General features: G+C 36.4%; 1 protein-coding gene across 1 annotated transcript in view; it reads right to left on the bottom strand.

The window, feature by feature from the left end:
* Window positions 1–2,171: 2,171 nt before the first annotated feature.
* LOC138711983 (trichohyalin-like) overlaps window positions 2,172–16,932 on the bottom strand; it is a 35,207-nt gene continuing 20,446 nt past the window's right edge. Inside the window, exon 5 of the mRNA XM_069843306.1 lies at window positions 2,172–7,527. Coding sequence (XP_069699407.1) covers window positions 6,679–7,527 — 849 coding nt within the window. The 3' untranslated portion in view covers window positions 2,172–6,678. The remainder of the gene's footprint in view (window positions 7,528–16,932) is intronic.

Below are 16,932 nucleotides of genomic sequence, written 5' to 3' on the forward strand. Positions count from 1 at the left end.
AGGAATTTCTTATGCACGACTCCGCTCTGTTTTTCCTTTGTTTTGTTTGTTGCTTTTTCTGTCTGTTTATAGATCAAGTGTTATGAATATAATCTATAACGAAGGTATATTCAAGGAGTAAATTAGGTGCAAAATGAACATCCTTTCCCTAGTCGTGGACTTAGACAAAGACAAATTCACGCTACAGGAGATCGGTCATTTTTTGTGTCTAAGGCCTACATATCAGCCAGAACTTCAATCAGACGTATTTGGTGACGTATAAATTCCAACTCTTCAGAGATGCGCTGCCAACAGTCATGTCCAGTTATTAGTCTAAAGACAGTCACTGCTGCTCTGGAAAAATTAGGAATCAAATTTTTTATTGTTTAAAATTTCGCACCATTATTTTTTCATTAACGTATTATTATTATTATTATTATTATTATTATTATTGTTACTATTATTATTATTATTATTATTATTATTATTATTATTATTATTATCATTTAATATTGTCCGTTCATAATTTTTCTATATTACGTAATAATTTTGCAAAATAATACGAAATCTCGGAATGAAACCTTTGTTTCATTTCATTGCCAAAAGTCTTCATTTTCATTTCCTTTCAAACCACAACAATAAGGTATCCATTGTAAAGCAGCTCTTTTTGCCTGCTTTTGTATAAACGTAATTTTTTTAGTTGGTTATTTAATGACGCTGTATCAACTACTCGGTTATTTAACGTCGTCGATGGGATTGCTGATAACGAGGTACTATTTAGCGAGTAACAAATTATGTAACTTTTCGTTCTGCAAAGGAATTTTGCAAAGTTGCATTTGTTAGGAGCAAATTTATGCACTTTTAGAGGACAAAACTGAAATTCTTTCAATAATTCATTATCATAATACACTTCTCTCTTAAATTGACTGAGCATATTGGGAATTAAATCAATGACTTTCCCAAAACAAGCTGTGAAATGTTTCATATAAAACAATTTTTATCTCGAAAAGGAAACAAAAACGGGCAAAATTGTATTAAATGTTTTGTTTGAAATATCTCAAAGAATATCCTCCTGAAATTAATGACATTACTTACGGTTCACCCTGTATATGCGGTAGAATCTGATGAATTCGTTTTTTTAGAACCAAAGTAGCCTACTTTGAAATTGTAAAAGAGAAAACATACTAAAGGTTTAGCATGTATTTAGCGGAACTGAAACTATTTCTTCTATAAATACGTAGATGCCATCTGTAGGAATACATTGTAAGGAATACAGTGTAAGGAGTCGACCTGGTTGGCGAGTTGGTATAGCGCTGGCCTTCTATGCCCAAGGTTGCGGGTTCGATCCCGGGCTAGGTCGATGGCATTTAAGTGTGCTTAAATGCGACAGGCTCATGTCAGTAGATTTACTGGCATCTAAAAGAATTCCTGCGGGACAAAATTCCGGCACATCCGGCGACGCTGATATAACCTCTGCAGATGCGAGCGTCGTTAAACAAACCATAACATTTAACATTGTAAGGAGGAATTTATAGTAAGGAAATCCCGCTTATATTCGTAAGGGAAGGAATAAAGTTACAATTTACGTTAAGCGTGGAATCATGAATATTTTCTGCTAGGCTGAACTTTGATAAAGCTGTATTTAGCGGGAGAAAAGCTAAAATGCTAACACTAATAATAACTCATATCCTGTACTACAAACAGAGACAGAAATAAATAAAAAAAACTGGTTTGCAGCTCTGTGCGATATGAAATCTGTTGCCTTATCAGTATAATTGAAAATTTACTCAAGTTTTCTTTCTTGTGACATTTCTGAGTATTAATTTTGCTTGCATATTGCTTGAACGTTATGCTTGATGCTGTAATATCAGTTACATTTAAGTTAATTATTAATAGAATATGTTGGAAATGGTTGCTGGAAAACTGAAAATGAAATCTATCCGTACTTACGTGCAACTATTGTTGTTTCGTCAGCACTGTCCGAAGATAAATTGGAACCTATGAGTGTCACCAATACGTCGTCGCTCATGAGGCAACTAGGCCAGGAGATAATGGAGTAAAAAGTGGCTTTGGAAGGGAAATGCGACAGGTTGCATAGCATATATAAAACTACCGGTACTTAGTTGTGACATTTTAACTGCAGACGGAGACATTCAATTGGTTGGTAATTAGAAGAAATAAAATCCAACAACTCTGATGAATCACTTTTATTATGAATTGCTTTATTATTCATTTATAAATGTTTATCATGTAAATAAATAATGATTTTATAATTATAACCTGTACTGTCTTTCTTCGTCTTGAACATATTTTCGAGGAACTACGACTGTTTAGTTTTGAGAATTTATACTGTATAGGTTTCATTCTTGGCTAGATTAAAACGTTACAGCGTGCTGAATTCCGTCTAGTACTAAGGGTGTCATTGCAGAAAGTCGACCGACTCATTTTTAGGCCAGTTTTGTCGCGTTTATAATTTCTAAACTGCACAACATATTCCAATGGAGTAAACGACGATCGACACACGAAGAATCAATGTAACTAACGTGACCTTGAGTTGGAGCTAATGACGTCATCTAGCTATATGCGGGAGATTGGAAGTTGAGACAGGAATTGGCTGGTCGCGCGGCAGCCGAGGCAGTGTAACTTGAGAATGTAAAGTCTTAGAATGTTCGCAGTGGTATTAAACGATTCGTAATGAATCGGGATATAACTTCAATTGAGCAACAGTCAGCAATCGACAAGTTAAATTGGAAAAATTCGCGAATAAAGTTGAGAGAAGAGCGAAAATTAGAATTTTGAGCGCAAATAGGAGCGGGGTTATAAGCCACGGATAGCAAACAAGAGTACGATGGTTACTATAGCAACCGACATATTTACTTTCAATGCGTACAAGATGGTTACTCCAAGGAGTCCCAGTACAGCGAAGATATACCGGTTTTCCAGAGTATCTCGAAAGAAAAGATGTTGATTGTCACTGTTGAGTTTACCTTAACAGCAATTCTATCAGCGACGTATTCACGCATAAAACTTGCGAAAGTCTCTTCGATATAGCCTACTCCGACTTTCTAGTCCTGTTGAACCGTGCTTCGATGTGAATAGCTCGCTCTCTTTGGACGTAGCTAAATAACTTGTCCTCCTCCTTCTTTACAATGGACAACGAACTTAGTAACCTTTTAAACGCTTTTGCAGTACATAATATTACAGCTCATTGATTTAAGAAATAGGTAAACAGTTTTATTACTGTAACTTACATTTACATAATACTTAACACTGGCCCGGGTTCGATTCCCGATCGGGGCAAGTTACCTGCTTGAGGTTTTTTCCGGGGTTTTCCCTCAACCCAATATGAGCAAATTCTGGGTAACTTTCGGTGCTGGACCCCGGACTCATTTCACCGGCATTATCATCTTCATCTCATTCAGACGCTAAATAACCTAAGCTGTTGATAAAGCGTCGTAAAATAACCTACAAAAATTAAAAAAAAAAATACTTAACGTTCCTACTATTGCATCACAAATTTTGCAACAATGCTCGATATTGATACATGGAAAGGATATTGTAAACTTGTAAACGAATCTCCAATATGTAGATAGAAACCTTAATTTAATGACCAATATTTGCTTAATGGTAATCACTTTCCTCATGTATGAGATCTTCCTAACTTTAGAACCAATAAATGAAGCAAATATTCCAAATAAGCCTTGTCTCGAGCGTAAAATTTGTTTGTTTCACACTCACGTTGCATTTGACTAGTTTACGTTGATCAAATCAGTCCGGAAAGTGAACTATACGGCACAAAAGTCTTCAAATGCAAATTTCAATAATATCAACAAAAATAAAACAGGACAACATTCAAATGTTTATATTAATAGTCTCTTGTGGAAGGTTATTTTGCACATGTCTCCATTTTGAAATCTTTCAGACTCAATAAACAATTTCATTTGTCTCCCAAACAATTTCAATTGTTTCCAAGCAACACTCATAGCCTTCTTGATAACAAACAAAACTAATTTCTCCATCCATCCACAGTCATTTTTTTTTCAATTATTCTCTTATGTGTACCTCTTCAAAATTAATTATATTATTTATTTTAACAAGAAGTAAGTGCGACATAATAGAAACAAAATATTGTACGTAACAAGTACGAAAGTGCCTTTACCGTACATTTTTCGGAATTCTGTGCAAGTCGTTTAGGTGTAGTATCACTTTCTATAGTAGTTATTGTGGTATGTTCAACTGATTCAAATATCATCACTTCTAGTATATCTCCGTATTAAGGTATGCGCACACGTAACGGAAAAAATTCGTTCGGCGCGTTCGCATTTTTATTGTAGTATCGCTCACTTGTCCACATTTCCGAATTAATAATCAAATTGTGTTGTAATTTACCGCTAGAGCGCACTATTACATTGTAGTCTTCTAAATTGGACCTAGAAATAAAATGAATAGCTCTGTAACTTAAATAAACTATGAAGAACATACCTGGTTCATTCAATATTTCCCTAATCTCATTTTACACGATCTTTTTACATATTACCTTGCTGTAATTCTAATTTGACAAACTGTAAGGCCCTTGTTGGGCTAACAATTTAAGCTTCGCGTCATCCGTTTCATTTATATCTTCAGTATTACCGCGATTGGAGGCAAATACCTTACTATAATAATATCGGACAGCTAGCAGTTTTACGTGCGAACGACGATGGTGCTGCTACCTACCTGCCGGGATGGAGATACTCGCGATACAAGCTGTAGTCAACTGCAATGTATATTGTTGCTGGGCTAGTTAATTTGTTAATAGTTTTATGAATTAGTACTAGTGTTAAAATGTCAGGGTGTATATGTGCTGTTTATAATTGTGACAATTTAAGCATTACAAACTGCTCCAAATCGTACTTTCGATTTCCGACAGTTCATAAAACGTAAGTCAACAATATTCTTTAGTAGGCCTAATTCCTTCGTCTTTGAGTTGATAGAAAAATACAAATTAGTTTTTTTTTATTTAGACCTAATAAATAAATAGAAGTTACTAATTATTACAAGCATCAGATTACTATCAATTTTATCTTTGCAGTTGTCAGCAATGCGTATATGAAACATTACTGTAAATTCATTCCTAATATCAGAATTGATTTTGTCTCGGTAAACCAAAGAAAAAATATGTAACAATTAATTACGGAAAGTAATATGAAGTATGCAATATTTTTCATAATATGCAGCTTTGATATAAGATAATAATTTTACATTAAATATTATTCAACATTTCTTAAGTGTTTCGTATATAATTCCACATTAGTAACTCACGTTTTAAACAATAGTCCGAATCCCGCTATGTTTATATTTGTATTTGTGGACGTAATTCCAGCCCTCTGCGCTAGATGTCAGGTCCGCGATTTTTCGCACTCACGCCAATGCTGCTAGTATACAGCTGTCCGGTATTATTATAGTAAGGTATTTGATTGAAGTCCTTGCAATCGATATAATTTTCATGACATTCTTTATTTCGATATTGGCCCGTAAGGAAAGCCGTTTAGAATTCTCCGGCCAGAATTCTGGACGGAATCCGGTAATGTGGACAGAGACGATATGGGCAAGCGGGCGATTCTCCATTTAAAATAATGCAATTCGAACGCGCCGAACGAATCCGTTCCGGTAAGTTAGAGCCTACATTTACAATCGCTTTCAAAATAACTCCTTAACCGCCAACGACCAACGTAGCCCTTGTCGCTGTTTATTTTTATTTTCTTCAATTCGACGTATCACAGAATGCAGCAGTAAAGAAGCATTGTTGCCTAAAGGTACGGTCACACGTCGCTACTTTTGCAGCGCTGCAGTACAAAAAACTGCGCAACTCTCGTACTGCAACGCGTGAACAACGTGCAACCCGAAAAGTAGCTGCTGCCGAACCTGCTGCCCGCTACTTTTCCATGCTGCGCGCAGCTTAGAAGTAGCGACGTGTGAACAGGGTTCTCAGGGTTGCAGCCGCAGCATTTTTGATGTCGGTTTTGTTGAAACTTTTGCTGCGGTTGCGACCAGTGTTGCCACCCAAATGTGCCAATGATGCTTTTATTGTTTGGATATATTTTAATGTTAAATGTGATGAAAATAAATTATTTGTAACAGTTATTAAATGCACAACACAGTCTGAGCATAATTGCTGACGATATTATTCATTTTTTAAATTTTCCGTAGCGTAGTTCCAAACAGGAGGGTTGCCAACATTGATTACGTGAATATACTGTTGGTTATCATTTAAGTATATGGGCGTTTTTAAAAGCTTTATAGTAAAAAATACTGCCAATTTCTGAATACTAGATACGACAGAAAAGCAAATAATAGATAAGTAAGCTTTCGCATGAGTTTCTTAATAATGCGAACATAACCACAAAATGTATATTGAGAAGTCAACACGGAGATGGAAACCTGCAGCATGACTGCGGCTGCAAAAGTAGCGCCTTGCGTGTGAACAGACTCGCAACCTTCAGTTGCAACTTTTGCAGCACTCGGGTTGCGCAGCACGAAAAGTAGCATGCAGCGCGCTACTTTTGGCTTACGTGTGAACACGACACGCAGCTTTTGCAGCTGCAGTACAAAAATTGCGCTGCAAAAGTAGCGATATGTGACCGTAGCTTAACTGATGACTGCACTACTCGAGGCAGTTGCTCGGTTGAGGTACCCTCTCAGTGCACGCACATAACTTAATTACACTGATGCATCAGCTTCACATATTGCTGACTTCTCGGTGAGGACCTCATTCGAACTCCTGTACCAGTCTTCAACTTGCTTCTTCACTCCTTGTTTAATTTGGTCCTCCAGTTCAGACGGCGTCGCTTGTCCTGCGAAAATCCAAAGCTTTGACAGATATTCTTCGTAACGAGACACGTCTCCTAAATCATTCAGTTCTTTCAGAAATTTGTTGAGCTCGATTATCCCCGGCAGAGTGGCAGCCCTGACATTCCAGACTCTCTTCACGAAGGCCAGGAGTTCTTTCTGGGTTGCCTCGGGCGACGTGTAGTTCGTCGTAGACAGCAGCTGTGTGTGTCTTTCCAAGCTCCTCAACTGTTCACACACGTCTGGGTGAGTGTCTTCAGAAATCCTCAAGCATTTTCCCCCAGTCCTCAGCGTTTTCTGCCAGTCGGTGCTGCTGTCATCGTTGTCGGTAGCTGTGGACATGGTCGCTGTTGTGTAAACAACGAAAACGGCGTCTTCAAACGTGCCGCACTCTTCCAGATCTCTGACCCTGTGCCACTGCTGCTTTATTTCTGAGACCGCCCTCAGATATTTGAGCAGACTGAACTCTCCTCGAAGCTGCAGCAGCTGGGACGCGTCCAGCACAGTTTTTCCTGGTTTCAGGTGAATCAGTATGGCGCGCTGTCCCATTTTCAGCACGATGTCGCCGAACAGAGGCACGGCCTGCATTCGGCAGGCCAGGCGGAAAGGCCTGGCCGCATGCATACATCGTTCCAGCAGCAGCGTCGCCATCTTGACCTCGTATGACTCTGACGTAATGTTCGGACGTGCCATTTTACTCCTGTACACATCCAGTGAAACCTGTAACCAGAAATTGTACGTATATAAATAGCTCAAAACGCCTAAAAGTTTCCCCGTTAGCCCCCAAGTGAGTGTATGGCAGATAGCTCGACAGAGGTTTGTATAGTCGGACCATCGGATCTGTGCCCCCGTAAGATATGCGAACTGAACTCTAAAGGTTGACGCTCACTGGCACGAACCGACCGGAACGAACCGGAAATATTCTGCGAGAGACGTATGCATGTATTTTAAACGGCAAACGCTCACTTGTCCGAACGGAAGCAACCGGCTGCCGGTCCTGACGGACAGGGTTCTCGCGACACGACCCTAGCGGAATTTCCGATGACGTTCGTGAGCATTCGTATGTCTTCGCTGGTCTTCGGAGAAAAGTGTGTTGGCTGTTCTCAGTACTTTCCCACTCAACATGTGCTGGTGCGTTGTCCAGACAGATTATTCTTAAAATGGGTGATGAAAAGTTAATTTTAACAGTGCTAATCGCGCTTCTGTGCTGATTGGCCTTCGAAATGTGATGTTTCCCTTCATTATTTCAGATGCTAATAACAGATGAAGTTTTAAACATTTTTCTTCGCTCATACGAAAGTACTAAAAAAAACCATTACTCGATCTTTACACAAATGTGGGCAAAGATGGTTAAATTAATCAAAACACTTTTTTATATTGTTATGACTAGAGCACGGATTGTATGTAATTACATATTCCGTTCCTACATATGTAGCTATAAGGAAAGCTAAAAGTCCGCGAATCATATTAAATTTAAATTTAAACTTAAATATACAGAATAAAGAATATAATTACAAACAAACAAGACAAATGGAAATGAAATAATACAATCAATATAAAATAGGAGATACAGTAGTATTAACAAAATCTGAGACCGAATGAGCAGCGCTCGTGTTCGGTCGCAGTTAAGATATAATATTAATAGGCCTATACGAGAATATGAAATAAAATAGGAAATAAAATTAAAATTACAGTTATAGAAATTATATAATACAATATTAATATAAGAGAAATATAGAAAAAAATAATAAAAATAAATAAGTAAAATAAAATAGGAACTAAAATTTAAATTACAGCGGCAATGGAATTATATAATATAATATTAACACTAGAGAAGAATAATATCGCACGTGAAAAGTAGGACTATATATATATATATATATATATATATATATATATATATATATATATTTCAAAATTATAGAATACAAATATAATATAGGTTGATTAATTCATACACATAGGCTAGACTATAAATTTATTTAATCAAATTGAAGATATTAACACGTTTCTAATTTTCTTGTTATATGTTAGTGGGTTACATGTTAGAAGTTCTGGGTGTAATTTAGTTAAAGCATTGTACAACCGAGGGCCAAAATTAATGCTATGCTTTAGACCAGCAGATGTGAGATATTTAGGTTCTATCAATGTTGAATTACTATTTCGTCTTGTGTCATAATTATGTGTCTGTAATACAAACTTATTACGATTTTTATGATAAAATTTTAACAGCGTATACTTATAAATTTGTTCAATATTAAATACATTAAATTCAGAATAAATTAATTTAGTTGGATAATCGAAACGTTTCTTCAAACAAATTTTAATTATTCGCTTTTGTAGTAAATTTAACGAACTAAGATTAATGTTTGTACTTCCACCCCAAACAATTAGGCCTATACCATATTGAATGGTAGACTGAATAATGGCAAAATAAACATTTCGTAGAACTCTAATGGGTACGTAGCATCGAGGATTAACGAAAGGTATCATTATTCCGAAGTTTAAATGTTTTTTACATATTTTGGTGCAAAATAAATACTTTGGCATATATTATACATTTTTAAATATTTTGAAGGATATTGCATATTTTGAAAGAATATATATACCTTTTTTCACTAATTTTCTCTCTACGTAATGCTTAAGTTATTTTTTAAAATTGTTTATAAAGCTTATCCCTTCGTCTCTAGTGCATAAATATAATTTGATAATTGAAAATAATAACGTATTCTGTCAAAAAATGGACATCTCTTTGCAATGCTAATAGTTTGTAGGCTATATCCCTTGAGAAGTAACGGTAAAGTAGGTACAAATACCAATGCGAATGGTAGTAGTGAAGGAAAGAATGAAAATTACACTGTGGGTATGACCGTTTCGCACAAACACCCCCAATCAGTTGCTCTAAAAGAAAACAATAGTTTTTTCTGTTTTCTTTTTAAGAAACTTATTTTGACATCAGGTAATACAAGTAGCAAGCCTACTGCCATTCGCATCCAAGTTAAAAGACTGGATTTCAATTGACGATTCCTTTACTAAAATGGTAAAATCGTGCAGTCCAAAGTGTGTGACAAACGCATTGGGTGCTCCATGAAGTCACAATTAGAATAGCATTTAAAAATTGGACTTCATGTGAGAAATAAAAAACGTGCTCCGTCGAAAAGAAAAAGTTCTTCTTACACAAGTGGTGCTGAAACATTCGTCTTCTACAAGTGAATTTAATAAAAATTTGTGCATGGCAATGGTTGCTGCAAACATACAGTGGTATAAACTTGGAGTTCCAAAGTTCCAAGCATTCCTACGCAAATACTGCAACTTCAATATTTCGCATGAATCAACACTCCGGAAAAAATATTTGAACTGCTGTTATACTGACACAATGAAAACGATTAGAGATGGACTTGATGATTCCTACGTATGGGTTGCCGTTGACGAGACGATCAATAACCGCAGAAAATATGTAAAAATATTTAATTATTAATTGCGCCTCCAAACAATGTGGTCCAATCACATGTGCACCTGTAATTTTTTATTAGTGTGCAAAAATACATCTAATAAAGCTTAGATTTTAAATTACCAACGTTTTTTTATTTATTACATATTTATCTACATACTTCGTCATTTTTAGCTTCATATTTATGTAGTCTACATAGTTCTCATTTTCACATTACATAAAATCCTGGCTCTAGTTATGGACCCATATTTTCTTTTTTTCTTCCTCATCAGCTAAAGACTCTGTAAAATAAAATAATCTTCGGAACTACTATCCCACTCCATGTTTAAACCAGACTGCCTGTCGACTGTACCGGAATATTCCGAGCAGTGAGCGTCAGAGCTTCCGCGGAAGACGGACTGCTGTAGATTTCCGTTCCGGTCGGTTCGTGCCAGTGAGCGTCAACCTTAATTCCTTCTCAGTCTCGGTAATTCATTTCCCTCCCGGCATTCCTATCTCTCTCCCTTTCTGTCCCCCCCTACTCACAATTTTGGCCTTCTTGCGGGACAGTTTATTTGCACTTGCAGTCCAGTGTTCGTCAACTCAGCATGAATACTGTAGCACGGAGTGGCGAAAGAAATATTATTAAGCAAGTAGGTAATAGCATTTTGCGATGAAGAGAAACAAACAGGTCAATACCTGTTTCCTATAAATCAGGCAACGAAAAGAGCAGCTGCGATCACAGGTGAGGCTTATTTTATTTCAATTGATGATGTATTAAAATTACTTACTTAACTAATACTAATAATACTTACTTACTTACAAATGGCTTTTAAGGAACCCGAAGGTTCATTGCCGCCCTCACATAAGCCCGCCATCGGTCCCTATCCTGAGCAAGATTAATCCAGTCTCTATCGTCATATCCCACCTCCCTCAAATCCATTTTAATATTATCCTCCCACAACATTTTATGTAATTTGTATAGACAGGTCAGAACTCCTAATAAAGAAAATCAGGAGAGAGGGAGTCTCTGCAAGAGATGAAAAGCTAGAATCACCAGAGAAGAACAGACCAAGGGAACTTTTAATTCTTGTAGATGATATGAACCGATGTATTTTAAGAAGAAAGATACAAGAATTTTATACCGTTCAGAAAGAAGTTTCAACATTGAAGAAATTACTGAAGCTTGCGAGAGAAGCAATAATTTCCAAGGTTGGAGAGAAAAACTACGGAAAGTGATTCGAGACGTGGGATTTAGGTTTAAAAAATGTAGAGATACAAGATGTATTTTGATTGAAAGAAATAATATTGTAGCATGGAGGACCAGTTATTTATGACACCGTTTGACGGAAGTTTGGCAACATCCCTATTCGGCAAGGTTCGTGGCCTGCTGCTTAACGTGGTGGGAGGAAAGCGGGTGGAATGGAGTGAGTACAGGCGTTAACTTTTCCAAGAACGACGACAGCGCTGAAGGGGCACAGATCCGATGGTCCGACAATAGATTCTACCCCTGATCAAGTGATCACATATATTATACAGAGTCAACCGTAATTAATGTCATTAATTTCAGGGGGGTATTCTTTGAGATATTTCAAACAAAAAAGTGTTATACAATTTTGCTCGTTTTCGCCTCCTCTTCGAGATAAAAGTTGTTTTATATGAAATATTTCATAGCGTGTTTTGGGAAAGCCATTGATTTAATTCCCAATATCCTTAGTGAATTTAAGAGAGCAGTGTATTATGATAATAAATGATTGAAAGAATTTTAGTTTTGTTCATTAAAAGTGCAGCGGTTTCATATGAACAAATGTAACTTTTCGTTCTGCAAAGGAATTGTAAAATGTCACATTTGTTCGGACGAAATTCCTGCATATTCAAAGACCAAACTAAAATTATTTCAGAAAGTTTGGCATCCTTAGATGAAGCTGAAGATTCCCCATAGATTATCTAACATTCGCCTTACGGCTGGGGAAAACCTCGGAAAAAAACAAAACCAGGTAATCAGTCCAAGCTGGAATCGAACCCACGCCCAAACGCAATTCTGTAAACAAGCGACTGTCAGTAGTTCTATTCAGTGTCATTCATCTAAATAATCATTTGGTGATGGGAGAGAAATAGGTCCAACATTGACAAAACTGCCATGTGCCGTCAACATGGAAGAGCCTTGAGGCATCTTGGGGTTAGGCCAGACTAGTTTATCTTTGTTTCCAGCAATAGAAGCCGACTGCAATCCAGGATATAAACTCTACTAGAAATCACTGGTCCACACCTGTGGAGTAACGGTCAGCGCGTCTGGCCGCGAAACCAGGTGGCCCGGGTTCGATTCCCGGTCGGGGCAAGTTACCTGGTTGAGGTTTTTTCCGGGGTTTTCCCTCAACCCAATATGAGCAAATGCTGGGTAACTTTCGGTGCTGGATCCCGGACTCATTTCACCGGCATTATCACCTTCATCTCATTCAGACGCTAAATAACCTAAGCTGTTGATAAAGCGTCGTAAAATAACCTACTAAATAAAAAAAATATATATAAATCACTGGCACTGTGATGTTGATGTATTTGTCTCACTTCACTCGAAAGAAATGGATGGATTGAAGGAGAAGTTAAGACTAAAGGCTCATTCACAATGAAAATTAAACATAACGTAAGCGTTAACTTAAGAATATAAACGTTACGGTAAAATCAAGAAGTCATACCATCATTCACGATGGGAACATAAACATAACCCCCTTCTCATCTGTCTTCAACCTCTAAGACACCAGGACCTGCCGCTGTCAGTAAACACCATAAATATAAACATCTTGCAGATAATTATATTTTTGTCCCTTTTGCGGTTGAAACGTTTAGATCATGGTGTAGTGAAGCCAAAGCTCTCATCTCCACCATAGGCAGAAGTTTAGTGCAGCTTTCTGGGGACCCTCGAAGCAGTCAATATCTACGTCAGCGCATTGGTATCGCCATTCAGCGCGGTAAAGCTACAAGTATTCTTGCATCCTTCCCCGAATCCTCTTATTTAGATGAGATTTTCTTCCTTTAATTATTCAATTTATTTGTATTTTATTATAGTATACATGTCAATGTGAATACAATTTTTTAGTTGTAAAACGAAAATATTCAGAAAATGTAGTAAAATAAGATTGGCTTTGTGCAATTTAGTCTATTGGTAGAAAAACATCTGTGATTTCACCAAATTTAACGAAATTGTCATTTATGGAATTGCAAGTTGTGTATAACTTGGACATACTGTTTAGTGTATGTACTGATTTTGTGAGTTATTATATATTATTTCAGAATTTATGTAATAAAATTAGGTTTACCGCTAAGATACTTGGTAACCATGGAAACATAACAACGACGCCATTTCCTCATATTCTGTCGTATACTTCAGCGCTCCACGATTGTGTTCTGTTTGCAAATCACGTAAGCATAAGCATGAAAGTTTGGAGTTTACGGTTATGTTTAATTTTCATTGTGAATGGGCCTTTAGGCCTCTCGCTCCAAAAAGCGACGGCTTCCTGTCCCTGCACAACACCCGTACGGGCTGTTCCATATGAAATCGATCAGTAAAAAACCTCGCATTTTTTTATACTCTAATTTTTTTCCCTATTTATACAAGGTGCTGAGGAGAGTGCATTTTCAAAAATATACTATCGAAAGTCAAACGGTTTTCGTATTGTTGAGCGACAAATTTAGCTTATTTAAAAAAAAAAAAAACCCTCTTTCAGCGCTCAGAACTCTGGAACCATTTACCTACTGCAGAACATTGAACGAGAGCTCATTTTGAAGCTGACATTTGGTAGGTTATGATAAGAAGTAATCCTTATTTTTATTGTAACAGAGAGACAGATAATCTGATTTTACTTACTTTTACGCTTTGTGGCCATTTGTAAAAATGTAAAAAAATATTGAGAAAAACCTTGCATTATTAAGAGGGATTCGGCATTGTTTGCTTAGTGATCGGCAATAAGTTTCGTGGGTATTAAATAGATTATTTTCACACGCCTAGACTTGAAAGGCACAACACAGCACGCACTGGCCGAGAGATGAAGATAAGCGAGCGGTGGGCGTCATTTTACTCCTGTGTTTATGAAAACCTGTGATAAAGCTAGCCCAGCTATGCGCTAGTAGACGAAACATCACGTGTTTATGTCTCCTGGCCTTGCTTGCCTAGGCTAGCTCCCGCCTCACAGTCAGCTGGTTAGCTCACGCACGTACTATTTATTTTCTTTATTTGATTTTTCAATACTTTCTTATTAATGTTGCACCAGTAAAAAATATGTGTTTATTTGTACTTTCAATGCCAAACTAACCATATATTTTAAAAATATTTTTTCGTGGGCAAAGGCGTCTTAATGAAGAAAAATCTAAATTTCTCCATTTCCATAAAAAGTAAGAAAAACTATCAATATAAACTTTAATTTCTCAGCATCAAAATAAACCATGATTTTGATCATTGGGTGAAAGAGTTTCGGAGCCACAACAGTTTAAAGTTGCTAATTTTATGAAAATACGATAAATTTAAATATTTTTAATTTAAACACTATGAAGTTCTGATGCCTCAAACTTTGCACAAAGCATTGTATCACAGTTCTCTATGTTCTCTTGTATTTAAAATTGCAAGGTCAATTTTCTCTATATTTCGGTCGATTTGAGATGGAATAGCCCGTACGTGTCGCAGGCAACGATAGAAATTTGACTTGTTGGCTGGTAGTCTAATTAAAATAGATAAGCGTCGGCACTACTGACTTACAACAATTCATGGGCGGAGCGCCAGGTTTAGTCGCGGATAATCATTTTATCATCTTCTCAAGAATGAACGCGTTCCCAGAAGACCCACTTGATAACGCGATATCTTGACACAGGCTGGACTTTGCGAATGTAGCAATCCTATTTAATCCACGCACAATTTTTATCTCGATGTAACAGATAAGTTCATGGAGAAAAAACAGTGACGTAAGCAACATCAGTGGCGTAATTAATATTTGTGTCAGTGTTGAATTCAGCAGTCCATAAATTTTAAAATATAATGAATGTATTAAAGTCAAAATAGCAGTATTATAGAGCATATTCATACAAGGTAGGCTATTATTTTAAAACCAGATATAAAATGTGTTAAGCATTGTGCTATAGATTACAACTATATGCAGTCTTGTTTACCGTTAGTTAATACGCATAATATGTTTCATAACAGCCAATTTTATCGCTTAGTACGAGATTAATTCAGCGCTGAAAATACAGAGCTACTAACTAGGTAGTAAAGCCAGATATTTCAGTTGATAGATACCGGTGTATTTTTGACGCGAAAATCAAATTCGAATACAGGAAAACATACCCTGTACCCTGGGTTAAATGCATATTAAATATCTCAATAATAATAATAGTAATAATAATAGTAATAATGATAATAATAATAATAATAATAATAATAATAATAATAATAAACAAATATTTGGGGCTAAGAGGGATGAAGTTACAGGAGAATAGAGAAAGTTACTTACACAACGCAGAACTGCACGCATTGTATTCTTCACCTGACATAATTAGGAACATTAAATCCAGACGTTTGAGATGGGCAGGGCATGTAGCACGTATGGGCGAATCCAGAAATGCATATAGAGTGTTAGTTGGGAGGCCGGAGGGAAAGTACCTTTGGGGAGGCCGAGACGTAGATGGGAGAATAATATTAAAATGGATTTGAGGGAGGTGGGATATGATGGTAGAGAGTGGATTAATCTTGCACAGGATAGGAACTGATGGCGGGCTTATGTGAGGACGGCAATGAACCTGCGGGTTCCTTAACCTTTTGAAGCATAGTGGTTGTTCAGAAGAACCACAGTTTTCTTTCTTTCTCTACAATTACAGCACAGATGTTCCACCATGAAACCATGCTTTGTGGATACATAGAGGTACCATGTGTGTTTAAAATTGTTTGCATTTTTTAAATAAAAAAAAATAGATCGAAGCTTTGTTATGATCCACGATATCAAAAACATAAAAACTTAAATTTGTGCTGCAAAGGATTAAAATACATTTGTAAGTAAGTAGAAGTAGTAGTAGTAGTAGTAGTAGTAGTAGTAGTAGTAGTAATAATAATAATAATAATAATAATAATAATAATAATAATAGTAATAATAATAACAATAATGGTATTATTATTATTATTATTATTATTATTATTATTATTATTATTATTATTATTATTACGTTTTAAGGATAGGACATAAATGTTTTTTCCCAGTTTCCCATAATTATCTGCGGAGAGATTCGTTTTATTTTATTTTCCATCTCCCGCCAGCGTTTCGTTCGCCACTGATGGCGTTGTTATTGTTATCAGCCTGGACTGGATGAACATAAATATCTTCCTTAAGCCACAATTTTATCTCGATGAAGATAAGATATATTACTTACACTTAGGAAGAACACAAATGACGAAATCTGCATCACTGCCGTAACTAGTGAATGGTGCCCCTTGCAGAAAAAGTGACGGTAACTCTTTGAACCCTTTCACACACTACACACTATTTGTTCACTAACACAGGCGGACAGACAGACATACGGCATACCGAAAACCATCATTCGGTATAAGATATGTTACAAACGTGTATTTCCATTAAAATGTGGAAATTTATTTTTTCTATCATCACAGCATTTTTTTTTTTTGTATTCCGCACAAATATATGAGAAAGTAAAAATGGAAG

Source organism: Periplaneta americana, chromosome 2 (assembly GCF_040183065.1).
Source record: "Periplaneta americana isolate PAMFEO1 chromosome 2, P.americana_PAMFEO1_priV1, whole genome shotgun sequence".
NCBI lineage: Eukaryota > Metazoa > Arthropoda > Insecta > Blattodea > Blattidae > Periplaneta > Periplaneta americana.